This window comes from Lactuca sativa, chromosome 4 (assembly GCF_002870075.4).
Source record: "Lactuca sativa cultivar Salinas chromosome 4, Lsat_Salinas_v11, whole genome shotgun sequence".
NCBI classification, from domain to species: domain Eukaryota; kingdom Viridiplantae; phylum Streptophyta; class Magnoliopsida; order Asterales; family Asteraceae; genus Lactuca; species Lactuca sativa.
This window is the reverse complement of record NC_056626.2, coordinates 340026102-340046520: the sequence shown is the minus strand read 5'-3', so window position 1 is coordinate 340046520 and position 20419 is coordinate 340026102. Positions and strand designations below refer to the sequence as shown.

General features: G+C 35.9%; 1 protein-coding gene across 1 annotated transcript; it reads left to right on the top strand.

The window, feature by feature from the left end:
- Window positions 1-14651: 14651 nt before the first annotated feature.
- On the top strand, window positions 14652-20203 carry LOC111895994 (probable beta-D-xylosidase 6). Its single transcript, XM_023892029.3, has 6 exons — window positions 14652-15563; window positions 15673-15839; window positions 15945-16042; window positions 16423-16773; window positions 17832-18248; window positions 19453-20203. The coding sequence occupies exons 1-6, from the start codon at window positions 14787-14789 to the stop codon at window positions 20049-20051; spliced, it is 2409 nt and encodes an 802-aa protein (XP_023747797.1). The 5' UTR covers window positions 14652-14786; the 3' UTR covers window positions 20052-20203.
- The last annotated feature ends 216 nt before the right edge of the window (window positions 20204-20419 follow it).

The window sequence follows — 20419 nt, the reverse complement described above, 5'->3', positions numbered from 1 at the left end:
GCTTGTTGGAGGTACCGGTCTCAAGGTTTCGTTCGATGGTGAGGGTTCGGAAATAATTGAGAAGAAAACGAAAAGAGTCATTCTCAAATCAGAGCGCAAAGGCGAAATGTTTCCCCTGAACCTCAAACCCATCAAAGGGAATCCAGCTATCTGCCTGTTATCCAAAGCACAATCTAACGAAAGCTGGCTGTGGCACCGAAGGCTCTCTCATCTCAACTTCAAGGATATCAACAAACTTGTCACAGGTGGTCATGTTCAAGGTCTTCCATTGCTCAAATTCGATCGAGAACATTTATGTGCTGCATGTGAAATGGGGAAGCAGAGTCGTCAAAGTCACCCATCGATTGTAAACACTAAAGTTGTTGAACCATTAGAGTTAATTCACATTGACTTGTGTGGTCGATCATCTATCGAAAGCATCGGCGGTAGCAAGTATATTCTTGTCATCGTTGATGATTTCTCGCGTTTTACATGGGTGTTCTTTCTGAAGCACAAATCTGAAGCGACTCTCAAGCTGAAGACGTTTATCAAGCAGATTGAAGTACAGATAAAGAAAGTCGTTCGCAACATCAGGAGCGATAATGGTCTAGAGTTCAAAAATAAAGAATTCGAAGAATTCTTAGCCGACAAAGGAACCAGTCATAACTTCTTAGCTCCCTACACTCCTCAACAAAACGGGATTGTCGAAAGACGAAACCGATCTTTGTGTGAGGCGGCCCGAAGCATGCTAAGTTTTGCTTCTTTACCTTTATATTTTTGGGCTGATGCTATTGCTGCTGCTTGTTTTACGCAGAACAGGTCATATCTCAATAAGCGATTCACTCTCACTCCTTATGAGATCATCAACAACAGGAAGCCAAATGTCAAATTTTTCCATGTATTCGGCTCACGGTGCTTCATCTTCAATTCTAAAGAACATCGTAACAAGTTCGATGTCAAAGCCGATGAAGGGATTTTTCTGGGCTATTCTCTCACTTCTAAAGCCTACAGGGTATTAAACAAGCGCTCGAGGAAAATAGAAGAAACCTATATGTGACTTTTGATGATAGTTATGTCAAAAAGCTTAAGGCCAAAGAAGACACAGTTGGAGAAATCTTTTCTCACACAGGCCAAGTCACAGCCTCGATTGCAAACCTATTTGAGAAGTTCGTCGAGTTATTTGATGAACCAGAGAAGGAAACTCTCTCAGAAGCGAGTGCAGCAGACAACAAAGTTGATCATCTGAAGCAACTCATCGAAGATACTGCAAAGAGAATGAATGAAGGAGGATCAAGTTCTGACGACCCTCCACAGCACGATACTTCAGTTGAGGGGGAGGGCACATCTTCGTCATTACAGGCGAGCTCACAAGTTGAGGGGGAGGGCACATCTTCGTCATTACAGGCGAGCTCACAAGTTGAGGGGGAGGGCACATCTTCGTCATTACAGGCGAGCTCACATGTTGAGGGGGAGAACTATTCTCCAGCTGCTCCTGAAAGCTCATCTGTACCCGAAAGTCCAGTGGTACCCAAAATCTCAACACCGCACGAAACTCCTATAGCTCCAGAAACTCAAGACACACCTGAAAGCTTGTCTGTCGAGGGGGAGAATGAAGATATGTCTTACGACTATGATAGTCAATCTGAACTAGAAGAGTTGGTAAACGCTGAATTGGATCCATCTTATGATCCAAATTACCCTCCTCTTGTCAAATGGACCAGAGATCATCCTGTTTCTCAGGTTGTCGGTAATGTCTCTGAAAAGGTCCTGACACGATCACAACTAAAGGCAAAACAAACTTCCTTATTTTCAAAAGTAGAATTCTGTATGTTTAACTCCTTCGTCTCAAAAGTTGAACCAAAGACAGTTAACACTGCTCTTGATCACTCTGATTGGGTTCAAGCTATGCAAAATGAACTGAATGAATTCGAAAGGAATAAAGTTTGGCGTCTCATTCCAACTCCTCAAGATGCCTCAGTTGTTGGTCTCAAATGGGTCTTCAGAAATAAGATGGACAAGGAAGGCAACGTGATACGAAACAAAGCCCGTCTGGTAGTGAAAGGATACTGTCAGGAGGAAGGAATCGACTATGAAGAAACGTTCGCTCCTGTAGCTAGGCTGGAATCTGTTAGAATATTTCTTGCCTATGCTGCACACAAAAACTTTGAGGTCTACCAAATGGATGTCAAGTGCGCATTTCTAAATGGAGAACTTGAAGAAACGGTGTACGTGGAGCAACCTCCTGGATTCGTCAATGAAAGGTACCCCAATCACTGTTACATTTTGGACAAAGCCATATATGGACTGAAACAAGCTCCGAGGGCCTGGTATGAAACGCTAACCAAATTTTTAAAGATGTCAAAATTCAAACAAGGTTCGGTTGACCCAACCTTCTTTCGTAAGAAGGAAGGTAACCACCTTATGATCGTTCAAGTTTATGTCGATGATATCATCTTCGGCTCAACGAATCATGACTTAACAGCTGAATTCAGAAAGCTGATGGAGACTAAATTTGAAATGAGCTCAATGGGTCCAATTAACTTTTTCCTTGGTTTAAACATTAGACAGGGACCCGAAGGCATCTTTATTAATCAGGAAGCTTACATAAAGACTCTCCTTGCAAAATTTGGCATGATGGGGGATTCAAAGGTTAAAGTTCCAATGGCGTTTGGCACCAAGCTTACTCCATCATTGGATAAGCCAGCAACTGATATTACGTTATATCGCCAAATGATCGGTTCACTGATGTATCTTACTGCTAGCAGGCCTGATATCATGTTCTCTGTTTGTTACTGTGCTAGATTTCAGGCGAATCCACGTGAACCTCATATGCTTGCAGTGAAGAACATACTTCGTTATCTCAAGCGAACTACCTCTTTAGGCCTATGGTATCCATCCAACTCAGGCTTCTTCGTTCAAGCCTACTCAGATGCAGACCTTGGAGGTTGTGGACTAGACAGGAAAAGCACCACGGGAGGCTGCCAATTCCTTGACGGAAAGTTGGTTAGCTGGCAATCAAAGAAACAAACTTGTGTGTCTTTGTCTACAGCTGAAGCGGAATACATTGCAGCTGCCTCGTGTACTTCTCAAGTGATTTGGATCCAAAGTCAACTCCGGGATTATGGACTCAATATGAAAAAGATCCCACTATATTGCGACTCAGAAAGTGCAATTAGGATCTGTCATAACCCAGTGCAACACTCGAAGACTAAGCACATAGCACTGAGGTATCACTTCATTAAAGATCATGTGGAAGATGGGAACATCGAAATTCATTTTGTTCGAACCACTGATCAACTGGCTGACATCTTCACCAAAGCTCTTCCTGAAGCATCGTTCAACAAAATTCTACAAGGGCTAGGTATGATGGAATCGGATTCAGTACCAAACATTACCTCTCAAACTCAAAAGTAAGAAGCGAAATAGACCGAACGTTCGGGTTCGGGTCTTGTACTAATATACCGAAATGAACCGAACGCTCGGGTTCGGTTGAATAATCTGCTTTTCGCTCATCAATCAAAGGTAGTTTTCTTGGTTGTAGATCTTATGTATAATTGCTCCAATTGCATTTATTTTATTCTCAAAGTTATTCTCTTTTTATAAACCTATTTTCTTTGACAACCGAAATATACCGAACGTTCGGGTTCGGTTCCAAAATTTTTCTTACCCGAAATAGACCGAACGCTCGGGTTCGGTTCCAAAGTTTTTAACAACCGAAATAAAACGAACGCTCGGGTTCGGTTCCAAATTTTTTTTCTCTCAGTAATTTTTTTCTTTTGTCTTATTTTTTATTTCATCTTTTATTTGTTCATAAAAATCCCAAAAATATTTCTTTTATAAATTCAAAAACTCCAAAAATATTTTGTTCTTTATTTTCTTTTTGGCTTTAATTTTGTGTGTGTGTTCGTTTATGGGGAAATTATTGAATTAGCAAAGTGTCCCTAGAAGCATGCTGCTGTATGTGTCCAAAGCCTCACTTGATTCTGAATAATAGGCCTTACTGACTTGGTATAAACAAAGCTTGTCTTCCCAATTAGGTTTCCTTATTTATTCTAATCATGAGCTACCTAACTCTCTTCTCACATGAGATAAGAGTTTTCTGCTTGGTCCAGTTTTTCACAGCAGAGGTACTTTGTTTTCTTACACCATCTAAATTGCATTTCTCCATCACTTTCGTTTCACAAAAGTAACCCTTGAGACTCTCAGAAATTACCACTGAGGTTTATGGTTACACAATAACTGTGTTTATGATCTTAGTCTCGTGTCACTACGATCTAAGTGAAACCCAAAATTCAATACCCAATACGAATTGACGGTGAACAATTAATTTGCTCTAGTTTTCACTAATGAATTGACGTACGTACCTCCTTGAAATCTCAATTTTTTCTTTTGTGTGATTCCTATGAAATTGTTAACACCCATAACATTTCTTCCCTTGGGATCCAGTTTTAAATTTTTGTTGAGATTTTTTTTATAATGTCCTAGCCAAATTAAATTATCTCCAACCTACTTGTTCAATAGACTACACCGGTCTCACAAGTACTTCATTCGATTTCTGTCTTATATCAAGACTAGGAATTTTGAATCGAATCGATAGCCACCTTAATAAGACTAGTTAAAAGAAGCCTTTCAACACTTCTTAATAAGTGTTTGATCGTTATTCAACGGGAAACCACACAAACACTTTAAGGTCTCTCTTGACTTTGAAGGAAGAGATTCGTGCCCGGGATCATTTATTTCGTGTCTTAATTGACATCACATATTTTCCCAAAAATTTTGCTTTATTTCTTTTCTTTGACACCCTAAGCACGAAAATCTTTGATTTTCCAAAATTCAGGTTCTATTAATTACAAGGCATTTTACTTGGATTGGCAGTCGATTAAAGGTTGTGGTTGATTTTAATCCACGTGGCGGTATTTTTCAAAAGATGCCGTTACAATTTAAAGGGATAAGAGGAAGACTTGCTGACTCAGGCGGGAGTCTAATCGATTTGATTTCAAACGGCGTGCGAATTGGAACCGTCTCATCTCCAAATTGCGCAGAAGGGGCGCGTATGAATCTGAAACGGTTCATATCCAAACGGCGCTTGATGGGAGGCGTGTTATTTGGGATCTGACACTCTCTCTCATGCGTGATCATCGGCTACCCCAACTGTCATGCATCAATCAACTCCGAAAAACTCTTCGATTTTCAATTGAAGATTTGGGAAGATCTTTCTCTCTCTTAAATCCCCAGTATAAAAGGCCACATAATCCTTCATTTACCTCTTTACCGCAATTAAAATTCCCAGAGAGCAAAAATTCCTTAATACTTTCTTGTTCATCATCTTCTCAACTCTCTTCAAGCAATGGCAGATTCATCTTCTGTTCACGCAACATCCCACATACTGCCCATTCGCCCACAACAAAGCCTAATCATCGATTTATCCCCTCATGTTTACGATGCCTTCATGTTCCCCATTATCGAGTGTTTGAAGTTTTCGCCAATTGCTCCTGCACTTACAAGAGCTGAATCCGTTCCGATGGAGTTCTTGTCGCAGATCTTTGCGACTGCTCACTACGACAAGGTCGTTGACAGAATCTTCTTTGATATTTTTCAGCACAAGACCTCGATTTCAAAGCAAAGATTTTGCTCGTTGTTAAGGTTTGAACCTGATTCCTCGAGGGTTAACCCTGAAACGATTCCAATGGGGCATTTGTTCAACATGTTTTACAACATGGGTTATACGGAGGTGCTTACTTCAGTCGCGAAGTTCAAGAAGTCGTGCCTACCGCCACAGTGGAACGGGATGTTTACTGTTCTATTCAAAGAGCTTTCTGAAAGAAGCGCTGGATCTGATGGTGCCAGTCGGTTATTTTTGTCAATAATGTATGGTGTCTACAATGGCATCAACATGGATTATGGGTCTGTTTTGTGGCAACAACTCATCTAGAGTCTCTCCTCTACATCCAGACATTCTGAAATTTCATACGCTAGGTTCTGGACCTTGATCACAAAATGGATGATGGACAAGTACCATGTCCCCATTGTCGCTAGTGCTCCAATGTCTTCGATTGGTACATTCCATACCACGAAGATCATTGTCTCGGACGCTTCAAAATTTCCATTCAACGGTTCAATTTCGGAAACTATGTATGGAGATGTTCCTGCTGATAGCCGGATTATCCAGACGTACAAAGGATTCAAGCGCTCTGGTCCGAGGGATCTTACTCCGGAGATGTTGAAGTCTATTCATGACGCCGACAAGCCTGCTCCAAGAGGCAAGAAGGCTGACAAGGGGAAACATGTGGCGAAAGGGGCTAAAGGCCCTTCTCCAAAGAAGAGGAAACCAACCAAGTCTGCTCTGTCTCCACAGCAGAAGAGGAGAAAAACTCATCCGAAGCGAAAGCTGATCATCGCTTCCTCCTCAAGCGAGTCTAAGGGTGAGAGTTCGGATTCTGACGTCTCTCCACGAGGCAACACTCCACCCAGATCTCCTACCCCAGAAGTTCATGCCTCTACTTCTCCCATTCACTCTCCACCTAAAACCATTCCTATTTCTATTCCCCCCATAACTTCCATTACTTCAATACCACCCACTTCCATCCCCATACCAACACCAATATTCACCGAAGCAACCACAACATCCACTACAGATGTTAGAGCCAACGTATCTGATACGGGGGTTCATACTGATGCACCCGAAACCACAAAAGCATTCGAACCTACACCTATACCCGAAACAACCCAACCTGAACCTACCCATACTACTACTCCACCAGCTTCACCACCACCACCTTTTCCTGGTCATGTTTCAGAGGGTGAAGAACCATTCCTTGGCGGGGAACATATGACGTTTGACTCGGTCTACTATAGTCCGTTTCAAATACAGAGTGATGACGATGACGACGCTCCTGTCACAAAACGACATCTCAAGGAGCTCCATGACAAAGTTGATTTACTCATCGCCTCATCTTCCACTTCTCATTCATCCCTTTCTGAAGATGCAGTTCAGAAGATTGTTGACGCTTTCTCTAAGGCTCAGCAAGATTCCATTGCTTCTACAACCTCCGCCATCGACGCCTCAACAAAAGCCTGTCAGGCTGCGACCAAAAAAGTCGATAAACTATTTTCTGATGCCTCTATCCTGTTACAGTCTTTACAGGAGAGTGCAAATGTTGCTAAGACTACGTTGGAACCAATTGTTCAACAGTTGACAACGTCTGTCTCAACTGAGTTGAAGTCCTTCGCTTCATTTTGTCAAACGCTTTCCGACGACAACTCAGCCTTTCGCACAACCATAGACGAGCGTCTCTCGAAGCTCCAAGAAGATTTGGCTGCTGAGAACTCTCTTATGGATGTTCTTGCCAAGAAGACCACTGCTCTGAAGGTCAAGAGTGTTCAACTCTCCCATTCTCAACAGGAGATTGACTCTCTTCGGTCCGAAAGGGAGGTGATAAAGACGTGTGTTTTGGATGTCCACTCTGCCATCTCAAACATCCTCGAAGCACATGATCCTATCCTTAACTATTCTGTGAGGCGTACCCTTGCAGAGAAGCTCGCTCCCGCCCTTGCCCTGCTAAGCAAAATCGAAGGGCTACTTGATTTCGTGTCCATTCCGAAACAAGGGGGAGAGAAGGAATCTGTATCCCAACCACCTCATTCCTCAAAGGCAACTCACACTACCGAACCTCCTCCAGTAGGCCAAGCCTCCGGTTCGGGTGTGAAAGACAAAGGCAAAAATATTGCTGAGGAAGAAGAGGAAGAAAACAAAGAAACAATTGCCGACTTGTTGAAGCGTAGAAGTCGACGCAGTGAGGCTGATGTCAGTGCTCGTGTGGCAAAAGAGGCTGAAGAAGCTGAACGAAAACAGAAAGAAGCCCACGACCTTCTTGAGAGTAGGAAAACTCTTTTTCCTACTTGGACTCTCGAGAGGATGATTAAAGAAGCCATCGACACACCGAGTATCTTGTGGCTGGAACCTGTAATCTCTTTTGATTGTTCCAATACTGTCGACTCTTAGTTTGACATGTCACTGACCCGAAAGGCGTTCATCTTTCATGCCTTCTCCAACGTTGCAGAGTTCCCTCATCCTCATCCACAGGTTGATCGGGACTTAATCGATTTCTATCTGAAGGCTGCTCAACCTCAGTATCAGACTTGGAGCGCTCAGAAGATTATCAACGTTCGGGTCTTGAAGCCGTATACTGAAGGGAACTTCATTAACATTCGGTTCAAGGTACTTCGGGGATCTGCCAAAACCGAACATGCCATTTCTCTTGCAGATCTTCCGAATCTCAATCCCCATGATTGGATAATATTGCACAACATCCTTCTCACCAACGAAGCTGAATATGGTCCGATCATCGACCATCTTAAGAGGATGCTAGTGTGCTACATCATGGAAGTTGCGCTGATGGATCAGGAGATAGCAAGCGTATTTAAGAAGAAACCAAAAATATCTCCTGTTGGCTCTGCCAGTGATCTAAACCAAATGCAGATGGGTAGAATTGACTCAAGAAGGAATTCAGTCATGTTCACCAGGAACGAAGGACAGAAATGTCTTTTTGCCTTGGCTGACAAACATCTGTACACTACTGCTTGCTTAGAGCATGTTTTGGGGATCATCCACAGATGCAAGAAAAACTCAGTGGATGATGTCAAGTACTTCGATGACATGATACAATGGTACATTCGGTTCAGACAGACTATTCTCGCTCTTATCACACGTCTGTTTGATATTGTAAAGAAGACACCCGCTGCTGGCCCGAAGAAGAAGTAGTCTCGCTCCAATTTGACGCAAAGGGGGAGATTGTTGGGTCGTGTTTTGTATTAAGTGTTGCGTCTATTGGGCTCGGTTGTTAGTCCGTTTTTATATCTCCGGTATGGGCCTGTCCATCCGTGAGTATAGTATGGTTTATTATAAATATAGGTGCTTGCATGCATCTTAGGGTAACGATAGTAACGATAGATCAGAGCATTATTCAGAAGTTTATTATTATCGTTCTTGTAACCCTAAATCCTCTACAGCGGAAGTTCTTAGTCGAGCTCTGCTGAGGATTGTTTGAATTAATCATTCGACACATTGTGATTCAATCTTGTCTTGTTTACTGTTTTCTGTTCTTCGCACTACCTGTTACAAAGATCTAATCGATCATCAAGTTTATTTAATAACTTATCAGACTGGATTGGGGGTAAAATGGCCATTTTACCCTAAGATTAGATGTCAGTTTTTGACTAAGTGTTTCGTGGGGATTGTAGCCAGAGGATTTCCGGAGCAGTAGCAGGCAGAGACTTCCCACACAGATTATCAGCAACTACTTGTTCGAGGTGAGTTACCTTCCAGTAGCGGTGGGTCTACGACCACAATGCCGGCCCACCAGTAGGAGTTGTATGATTATATGATTGTCTTTGTGATATCATCTAGGTTTGCTACTACCTGATATATTATATGCTGACATGATATGTTATATGTGATAGTAGTAGAGTTCGGTTGTTAGGACCGAAGGGTAGGTCAGACACCCCATATATGTCTGATAATATGTGCTTATATGTTTATATGTTGGCATGATATGTTATATGTGATAGCGGTAGTAGGAGGGGAATAGTCCCCAAGTTTGGTTGTTATGACCGAAGGGTAGTTCGGACACCCCAGATATGTCTGATAGTATGTTTATGTTATGATATATGTGATAGTAGCAGTAAGGGGTGGAATAGTCCCCGAGGGTTGGTTGTTAGGACCGACGGGTAGGTCAGCACCCCAGAATGGCTTGACATGGGTAGGACGGCACCCCAGAATGGCTGTACGGGTAGGTCAGCACCTCAGAATGGTTGTACCGGGTAGGTCGGGCACCCTAGAATTGCCCGACAGTATGTATGATATGTGATTGAGTGGTATGTGGTACGATGGGGGAACTCACTAAGCTTCGTGCTTACAGTTTACAGTTTTGGTTTCAGATACCTCTTCAGCGAAGGGGAAGGAGCTGGCGCAGTAGCGGCACATCATACACACACTCTTTGTTTTCCGTACTATGGATATTCTGGGATTGTACTCTGACATGTTATTATTTTGTGACTTGGGTTTTCAGACATGATACATTGTTTTATGAGACGATGTAATTTCACAGTATTTTCTCATGAACGTTTTTATGAATCAGTTAATTTAAAAAGAAATTTTTGGACTTAAAATTTGGGTCATTACAATATTAAAAACCATATGTACCGATATATAATAATTCAATAAAAAAGATTTACTTAGACAAAAAATTTTTTAAAAAAACTAGAGTTAACTAAAATAAATTAATAACTCAATAAAACAATATTTAGTATATGAAGAAAATAATAAATTAAAAGCAATAATCCATTAAAAAATAATTAAAAAAAGGAATTACAAAAATTAACTAAAAAATTAATAATCCAATAATATAATATTTATTATTATATAAATATTATATATTAAAAACTATATGTATTGATATATAATAATTCAATAAAGAAGAATTACTCCAACAAAAAAAATTAAAAAATTAACTAAAAAAATTAATAATCCAATAAAACGATATTAATTAATATATAATATTATATATTAAAAATAATATCTATTAATATATAATACTTCAATAAAATAAAAAAGAAATAGTATGGTAAAAGACAAAACTGCGAAAATGGTCCCTAGGGATAAATTTGTCATTTTAAGGAAGTTAACAGCCAACCAGTTAAACTTAATGGATGAGGTAACAAAACCACAACAAAACTTGTTAAAAATGACAAAATCTGTAACTTTTCAAATGTTTGGACCGTAACCGCATAAAATGAGAACCACAAAAACCATTTTTGCAGTTTTGTCATGTTATATAATAAGTATTCTCCTATCAGCATACACCATAGTATGGTAGAGCTGGTAGAAAGTGTTGATTATATATTTTTTGTAGCTGTGTATATGCAACGGTTTGGTTTGGTTTTTAGCTAAAACTAAACCATAATCATTATAAGTGGTTAATATATTTTGGTAGCAATTGGGTATTGGTTAGTATTGGTTTTAGTTTAAGCTAATGGTTATGGATGATGATTAATATTGGTTAACAATAATAATCGAAAATGAGATAAAAATAAAAAATATTTTGCTATAAAAAGTGGAAACATAAAGTACATTGTTATAAAAAGCAATAGATTTGGTGTTTATAACTATATTAATATGACATAAGATCTAGTGGCGTAGCCACATGTATTCCAGGTGGATCCTAGGACCTACCTAAGTTTTAATATTTTATAGAAAATATATAGAAATTTATATTAGGACCTACCTTATAGTATTAAAAAAATATAAATGACCTATTTAATACTATATGAGGAACCATGTAATTTTTTGTTTTAGATTCGTCACTGGATGATGGTCATCTATGGTTGCGACCGGAGACTTAAGGGATATTTTGTTTAGATGAAGAAAAGTAGTTTGTAGTTTTAGTGTGGCTAGACCCAATATAGGGGAAGCAGGCTAAAATCCAATAAACTTTGCAGATATATTAGGAATCAATTCATCCAATGAATAAATCAAACTATGGGTCAAAATTTATGCATCGATATATATATATATATATATATATATATATATATATATATATATATATATATATATATATATATATATATATATATATATATATATATATATATATATATATATATATATATATGGGAAGTTGGGTAAAATTTCCCTATATTTTAGGATTCATTAGTATTCAAACATAGAATTTATATGAAAAACGTTATGTTTAAAAATTTAATATTATTATAATGAACTCAATTTTATGCATCTTATGATAAAAGTCATATTTTGATAAACAAAAACTTGGGTGACGATATTTATGTTTTAAATCTCATTTGGCATGCATAAAACATGATATGAACATGTTGCGTTATGTTTAAAATAACAATATCATATATTAAGTTTCGACGCAAAAAATAATCACTATTTTATTATTTGTCGTTATAATGCTATAAACCGATTTTAGCATTTTTAATAAAAACTCCTTATTTATTATAAAGACATGAAGTTTATATAATGTTCAAACATCTTTTAAACCATTTCAAATATATTAAAGTTGGATATTTATAAGTTTTACAATAAAACTATTTAAAAAAAATCAATTTTTAACCGGTAACCTGTAAAATGTTTTTATAAATATTCATTTATAAACAACTTATGTTATCTTTTAAATATTTTTTACTCAAACTCCAAGTAATATTATTTTATGAAAAAATGTTATTTGACATGTAAAAACTATTTTCATACATAAAACATAACATATATTAATAAACATTACAAGCATGCATTATAATATGTATAAACCAAATCATGTCTAGTAATAATTTTTGTGAGCAATCATATTAAATCTTTCCTAAAAGACTTAAGGGACACTTCAAAAGGTCTTTAAGCTCCCACTTGCCAAGTCAATTGGTAAAATTGCAACATGACTTCAAATTTTCATGTTGTGAAAGTTGCAACACTTAAACCGTTAAGAGTATAATTAATCCCAAAACCAAAAGTAGAAGCTTATGGTTAGATTATGGTCTTAAATGGTTTAAGTCATCTTCTAAACGGACATTTCTTCATCTTGAAACATTTAAAAAGAAATACAACTAGTCTAACTAATTTATCACAACAAATCAACAAATGAAAAAAAATATCTATTTATTTATTACATCTTATGAATAAATAAATATCAACTAAGCACAACACAAATGTCCAAATGACTTGTTTATACACAACAACATATCAAATATAATAACAAACAACTATTTGTTTTTTCTAAGGCAACTTTTATATAACCAAAATGAATGAAAAATGACTGTATATAAAAATAAACAATTTTAACCAAGAAGTTGTCAAAGAAGACAAATATGGATTTTTCTTAACAAAAAAGGAATTCATGATTGTTTTCCAAAAACCAAAGATTATCAAACATAAAAAATCATTCTAATATATAAAAGATGACTCTGATACGACTGATGAGTTTTGATACACAATATAAGTTCGATTTTCATAAATCCGACAACAGAAGCTTTAAAAATAACAATATTATTTTCGAGTTTATAACAAAACCAAACCATCTAAGATTCATTTATAGAAGTTAGAATGATATTAAAACAACCATATGATGTTTTAGAGATAACCTCTGAAGCCTTTGAACCCACTTGGTTTTGGGGTATTGATGAAGATGTAAAGATCAAAGAACATGATCTTCTCTACATGTATCCACCATCAAGATTAAGACACTTGAAATGCTAGTTCCTTCTTGTATAAAGTACTTCTTAAGCTTTTAAGGGCTTAACTAAAATAAGCACTTTAAACCACCAAAAGATTTGAATAATCTTCAAAAGACTGAGAGCTCCAAGCCCTTACATGCCCACGGTTCTAGAGAGAAAGAGAGAAGAAGAAGTGTTGGTTTCTCATGCATAAGGCACTCTTTATATACTCCATGCAAGGTAAGGGCTTTACATTAAAATACTCTAAAGTATTTATAGTCTTTAGAAGCATGGGAGACAAAGCATGGAGGTTGAAAAACAACCTCTTTCTTTGTTTAATACTTTTGGCCATACCTTTAATTATAAGAAAGATTCTTTAATTTTATAAACTCAAAGTTTATAAAATATAAACTTTGTCTTTAGGTAAAAGACAAAATAATCCAACTAGTCCAAAAGTTTGTGCATGAATTATTAATTCATACCATATGAAATAATAACTAGTTATACTCTTTTGTAATTATTATTTTCACAAAACAATAACTATGCCCTAATTAAATACAAGAATTGATATTATTTATTAATGATCACATTAATAATAAATATACAAAATGTGTCAACTTGATAAAGGTATGACCCGATCATATATTATTAGTAATATCACTCCATAATATTATTATTGGGCATATAGATTCAACAATTTCCATGATTTATTATGTTTTTTTCATTATACTCAAATTTATATTGCATCATAAGAACTCATGATTTTATCAAATATCTAAGCATACAAAATGTAAATTAGATATTCATAATAGTGAATATCATTATGAACTTACTGACAAAATATCTATATTTATAAATTATTACTTTTTTTATCATTGCTCAATAATTACCTTAAAATGTAATTAAAATTATTTTCACATTTTTTTTTTTCATTTGTGGTATCTGCGGGTTATATCCTAGTTAAAACTAATAAAGTTAAAGATAAAATATATTAAAAAATTAAAACATATAACGTGTTCGGCACACAACGTTTGTGAGCTTCTGACTTCTAGATTTTAAGAAAGCGCTAGTAAAAAAGAAAAAAATATTGTTCGATGACAGAAGCGTTTAGCTTTTAACCTAAACAAAACGTTCCAAAATCAAAAGCTATATGGAGTAACTTTCAACAAAACGCTTCAAAATCAAATGTTACTGCTACCCGCTACCAACTAACCGTTACCTACTATCCGCTATCAGTTAGTTTTGCCAAACACGCCCATAATCATTTTACATTGATCCTATAACGGTTATAGCCATTTAAAAGATAAAACTATAAGATCCCTACCCTGTCAAACAAAAAAAAAAAAATAAGAAATAAACTTTTGATCTTTTTGTAAAAACAAGGGTCCCTTTATTTAATTGTGTTTATTTTTTATTATATTTGTCATTTTCTCCATTTTAAAATCATGGATTAGATCCAACATTTTTAAAAGATATCGAAAAGTCTCATTGGCCAAAACAAGAGTCACTGTTGACTGCCGTTTTATCCACTCTTTAAAAGCCTCTTTACTCGGCCGATCACCACAACCACCACGACCCCTCCGATGTCGTCCACCATAACCACCGCCATCATCCTCTTACTCTTCATCACTCTAATCAACATCCCAAATTCTCAATCACAATCTCCCAAATTCCCATGTCAACCACCACACCACAACTCCTACCCCTTCTGCAACACCGCCTTACCGATACCCACCAGAGCCCAATCCCTCCTCTCTCTCCTCTCTCTTTCCGAGAAGATCAAACGCCTCTCCAACAACGACACCGGCATTCCCCGTCTCGGCATCCCTCCCTACGAGTGGTGGTCGGAATCTCTCCACGGCATCGCCTCTAATGGCCCCGGTGTCACATTTGAAACCGGACCCATCCCCGCCGCCACCGGCTTCCCACAAGTCATTCTCACCACATCATCTTTCAATCGGACGTTATGGTTTTCAATTGCTTCGGTTATCGCCGTTGAAGCAAGGGCAATGTACAACGTGGGTCAAGCCGGGTTGACTTTCTGGGCTCCGACGATTAACATTTTCCGAGACCCAAGATGGGGAAGAGGGCAGGAAACCCCCGGCGAGGATCCAATGGTGGTGTCCGCTTACAGTGTTGAGTATGTGAGAGGATTTCAGGGGGAGAAGACGACCGAAGGTAGAAACAGGTATCAAGATACGAAGAGAAAGGGTAGGAGGAGGGTATTGTCAGGCGCCGACGACAACCACGGCGGAGACGGCGGTGGTGATGAGTTGATGGTGTCTGCTTGTTGTAAGCATTTCAGTGCTTATGATTTGGAATTTTGGGGGAATTACGCCAGATACAACTTCAACGCCATTGTAAGAATCCTTTCCAAATCCTGAAATCAACTAATTTGTTTCCAAGATCGAAACTTTAACAAATTCGAGAAAAAAAATGCTTGAAGTTCAAAACTGGGTAAACATTCAGGTAACAGAGCAGGATATGCAGGACACATATGAACCACCGTTTAGAAGTTGTATACAAAAGGCGAAAGCAAGTTGCTTAATGTGTTCATATAATGCAGTAAATGGAATCCCAGCTTGTGCTGATAAGAAGCTTTTACAAAAAGCTCGAACAGAATGGGGATTTAAAGGGTTCAAGATTCCTCAAATCACATACTAAAAAGTTTCTAAATTTTAAATTGATTTGATAAATGATAATAAAAACTTACAAGCTTTTGGTTTTATGCATAAACACAGATATATAACTTCAGATTGTGATGCTGTGGCCACTATATACGAATATCAAAACTACACTAAAAGCCCTGAAGATGCTGTGGCCATTGCTCTAAAAGCTGGTTTCTTTCTAACTTTCCAATTTCCCTTTTCTAACTTGTTAAAAGGGTTTTGACCATTTTACCCTTATATTCCCTAAAACAAATTTCACAATATTAATCTATTAAGTGTTTAACGCATTAAGTAAACAGAAATAGTCATTTGGGCTTAATGTGTTTACTAGGATTTTAGGGATTTTAGGGTTTAGGGTAAAAACTCTAAACCCTAAATTCTAAACTCTAAACCCTAAGCCCTAAACTATTTTAATAGTATTAGGGCTTAGGGTTTAGCAGCGACTTGATTTACGTCTCACGTTATGTTTACGAGACAGACAGTGTGAGCCAACTGAGGGGTTGCTGAAAGAATAATTTTAACCGCCGACTGTTAAAAAATCTTGGTGTAGGAACGGATATTAACTGTGGGACCTACATGTTGATACACACAAAGTCGGCAGTTGAAAAGGGGAAAGTGAAAGAAGAAGAAATCGATAAAGCTCTTCTCAATTTATTTAAAGTTCAACTTCGTTTAGGACTCTATGATGGGGACCTGATAAAAGGGAAATATGGAAAATTTGGACCTCAAGATGTTTGCACTTCAAATCACAAGAATCTTGCCCTTGAAGCAGCAAAACAAGGGATTGTACTTCTCAAGAATGATAACAATTTTTTACCTTTGAAAAAGAATCTTGTTTCATCGTTAGCTGTTATTGGTCCAATGGCAAATGCAACAAGCAAATTGGGCGGGGGATACATAGGTTTGAATTTCTTTAATTTGATCTTTATTTCAATAATTAGATTATTTTAAACCCCTAATAATCAGAAAATTGAATCAGAAATTTTTGGCAAATTACTAAAAAAATTATATATTTTGGACAGTTTTGTAGTTTAATCGACTAATACTTCATTTCTTCCAATAAAAAAACTACGAGTTTTAAACTTTTTTCCAAATTAGTAGCCATTTTGACTTGATAATATATTAGGTTAAAATTGCAAATTTGGAAAAAAAGAAATAAAGTATAAATGGCTAAGCCATATTAGTGCTCAAAAATGGGCAAATTTGGGAAAAAGAAATAAAGTATAATCGGTAAATTGGGTTTAAATCTTTGGGTTGTGCTCTGTGTTTTTTCTGGATTAGACCTCAACTTTTACTTTTTTTTTTTGTCTGAAAAAGACCTTGTATTTTTTCATTTTTTCTGAAAAAACCCTCAACTTTGTATTTTTCTTTCCGAAAAAACCCTCAACCTTCTAAATGCTTCCAAATAAACCTTCAACTTTGCTAGTTTTTCTAGCAAAAAATCCTCACATTTTTCATTTTTTTTAAGGAAAAAATGACTAAAAGGCCAGATCAAAAAAATGAAAAAATATTTCAGGCAAAAAATAAATTTGAGGTTTAATCCAGAACAAACAACACAAAATATAATTTTTTTTAAGATTAACTCTTATTTTTATCCCTAATAATCAGAAAATTAAAAACGATATATTTTGGGCAGTTTTGTAGTTTAACCACCAATACTTCATTTCTTCCCGTCAAACTATACAAGCTTCAAACATGTTTCCAAATTAACCAATTATATTTGATAATATTTTATGACAAAATGGGTAAATTTAGGGAAAAAAAGTATACGTGGCTAAACCACAAAATTGCCCAAAATAAAATATAATTGTTTTTCTGTAATTCTACAGGTACATTTTTCTAATGATTATAGCAATTCACCTAACATTATTACCTAATCACAACAATTAAATTATTATAATTCATGAATTGAATTCCTACTTGCTTACAATTTAATTATTTTGAAACATATATATACAGGAGTTCCATGTAGCCCAAAAAGCATAATCGATGGGTTTAAAAAATACATAAAGAAAACAAGTCATTCATCGGGATGTGTAGACGTGGCATGCGCTTCCAATTCGAAATTTCCAGAAGCAATTTCCATCTCAAAAGAAGCCGAATTTGTAATTATTGTGGCTGGAATTGATTTGAGTCAAGAAACCGAAGATCATGATAGATTTAGTCTTCTTCTACCAGGGTATCAATCGGCTTTGATTACAACAATTGCTGCTATAAGTAAAAAGCCGATAGTTTTAGTTTTGACAGGTGGTGGGCCCCTTGATGTTTCTTTTGCTCAAGGGGACCCACGGATTGCTACCATTATTTGGGTCGGGTACCCGGGTGAAGGTGGTGGTGCTGCACTTGCTCAGATTGTGTTTGGAGATCATAATCCTGGTTAGTATTTATTTCCAGATTTTTTAACTTTTTTTTTTTTTTTTTAATTATAATATTGTTGTTTGATAATTTTATATATTTATAAATAGAAAGTAATTTTTCATGAAAAGAATGGTATAAATATAATTGGGTAGTTTTTCAACATACAATGCCTTCATAAAGGGTTTTTTCGGAAAACTAAAAAGGTTGAGGTTTTTTCGGAAACAGTTAGAAGATTGAGGGTTTTTTCAGAAAAAATTTAAAAACCTACAAGGTATTTTTAAAGAAAAAAAAAACAAACGGGTAGATTTTTCAAAGTATAATGTCAAATAAATGAAATGGTTAATCTCATAAAAGACCTTATATTTTGTGTGTTTTCTTTTCTTGCGGATTAAACCTCAACTTTATAATTTTTTTCTTGAAAAAGACCTTGTATTTTTACATTTTTTCCGATCCGGCCATTTTAGTAATTTTATTTTCTGAAAAAACTTGTAAAAATGCGAGGGTTTTTTTTTTGGAAAAACTAAAAAAGTTGACGTTTTTCGGAAATAGTTAGCAGATCGAGAGTTTCCTCCGGAAAAGTAGACAAAGTTAGAGGGTTTTTCCGGAAAAAATTAAATAAATACAAGGTCTTTTTCAGAAAAAAAAAAGTCTAGAATGATATATATATATATATATATATATATATATATATATATATATATATATATATATATATATATATATATATATATACAGACAAATGAAATAAACAAAAGTCTAGAATGATATAATACTTATTAATAAATATAATACTTATTAATAAATATACAGACAAATGCTCTAATAGAAATAAAAGAACAATACTTATTAATAAAAAAAAACAATTAAAAGAACAATGATCTAATAGAAATCAACAAAAGTCTAGAATGATATAATACTTATTAATAAATATACAGACAAATGCTCTAATAGAAATAAAAGAACAATACTTATTAATAAAAAAAAAAAAACAATTAAAAGAACAATGATCTAATAGAAATCAACAAAAGTCTAGAATGATATAATACTTATTAATAAATATACAGACAAATGCTCTAATAGAAATAAAAGAACAATACTTATTAATAAAAAAAAAAACAATTAAAAGAACAATGATCTAATAGAAATCAACAAAAGTCTAGAATGATATAATACTTATTAATAAATATACAGACAAATGAAAGTACATTGCTATTTCTTACAGGTGGAAAACTACCCGTGACATGGTATCCACAATCCTTCACAAGCGTAGCAATGAACGACATGCACATGAGACCCAATCTTTCTCATAATTATCCCGGAAGAACATATCGTTTCTACACGGGTCCCACAGTCTACAAATTCGGACACGGATTAAGTTACTCAAATTACACCTACAACATCCTCTCACCACCCACCAAATCCATTCTTCATGTTTTCAATTCACAAAAAACCAACATATTACAACAAACCATAACAGGCTCTTCCAACTATCTTTACGTCGATAAAATCCAACAACATTGTGATTCTTTAAGATTCCCAATTCAAATCTCAATCACAAATCATGGCCCATTTGATGGAAGCACAGTTGTGATGTTATTTGCACAAGTCCCCAAGGGTTTTGAACAAGGTGCACCATTGAAACAACTTGTGGAGTTTGAACGTGTGCATACGCTTTCTTATTTGGATACAAATTTACGGATTCTTGTGGATCCGTGTAAGCATCTTAGCATTGTTGATGAGTTTGGGAAGATGATATTGCCTTTGGGTGATCATACCCTTTTGCTAGACGATTTACACCATATTGTTTCCATTGCTATGTGATCGGAAGATTAAAAAAAAAAAAAAAAAAGAGATTAGAAATGTGTTTTAATGGCAATGTGAGTATTTGTGTACAATATTGTAATAGTATTGAGATAATGATGAGAAACATAAACAACAAAATAGGAAGAAATAAAGCATGTTTTTTTAATTAATTTGTGTTTTCTGGTATTCTAATTTTATATTGTTCTATTATGATTATGATTGCTAGTGTATATTTCGGTATTGCTGTTAAAGTGTATATTTCGGTATTTTTGTATGGGTCAGGGTTGTGTTTGTATTTATCCATGTTTAGTGGTAATTATTTTAATTAGAAAAGGGATATTGCCAAGAAAAGCGTTCAGTTTTTTGAGTATTCAACTTTCTAATTT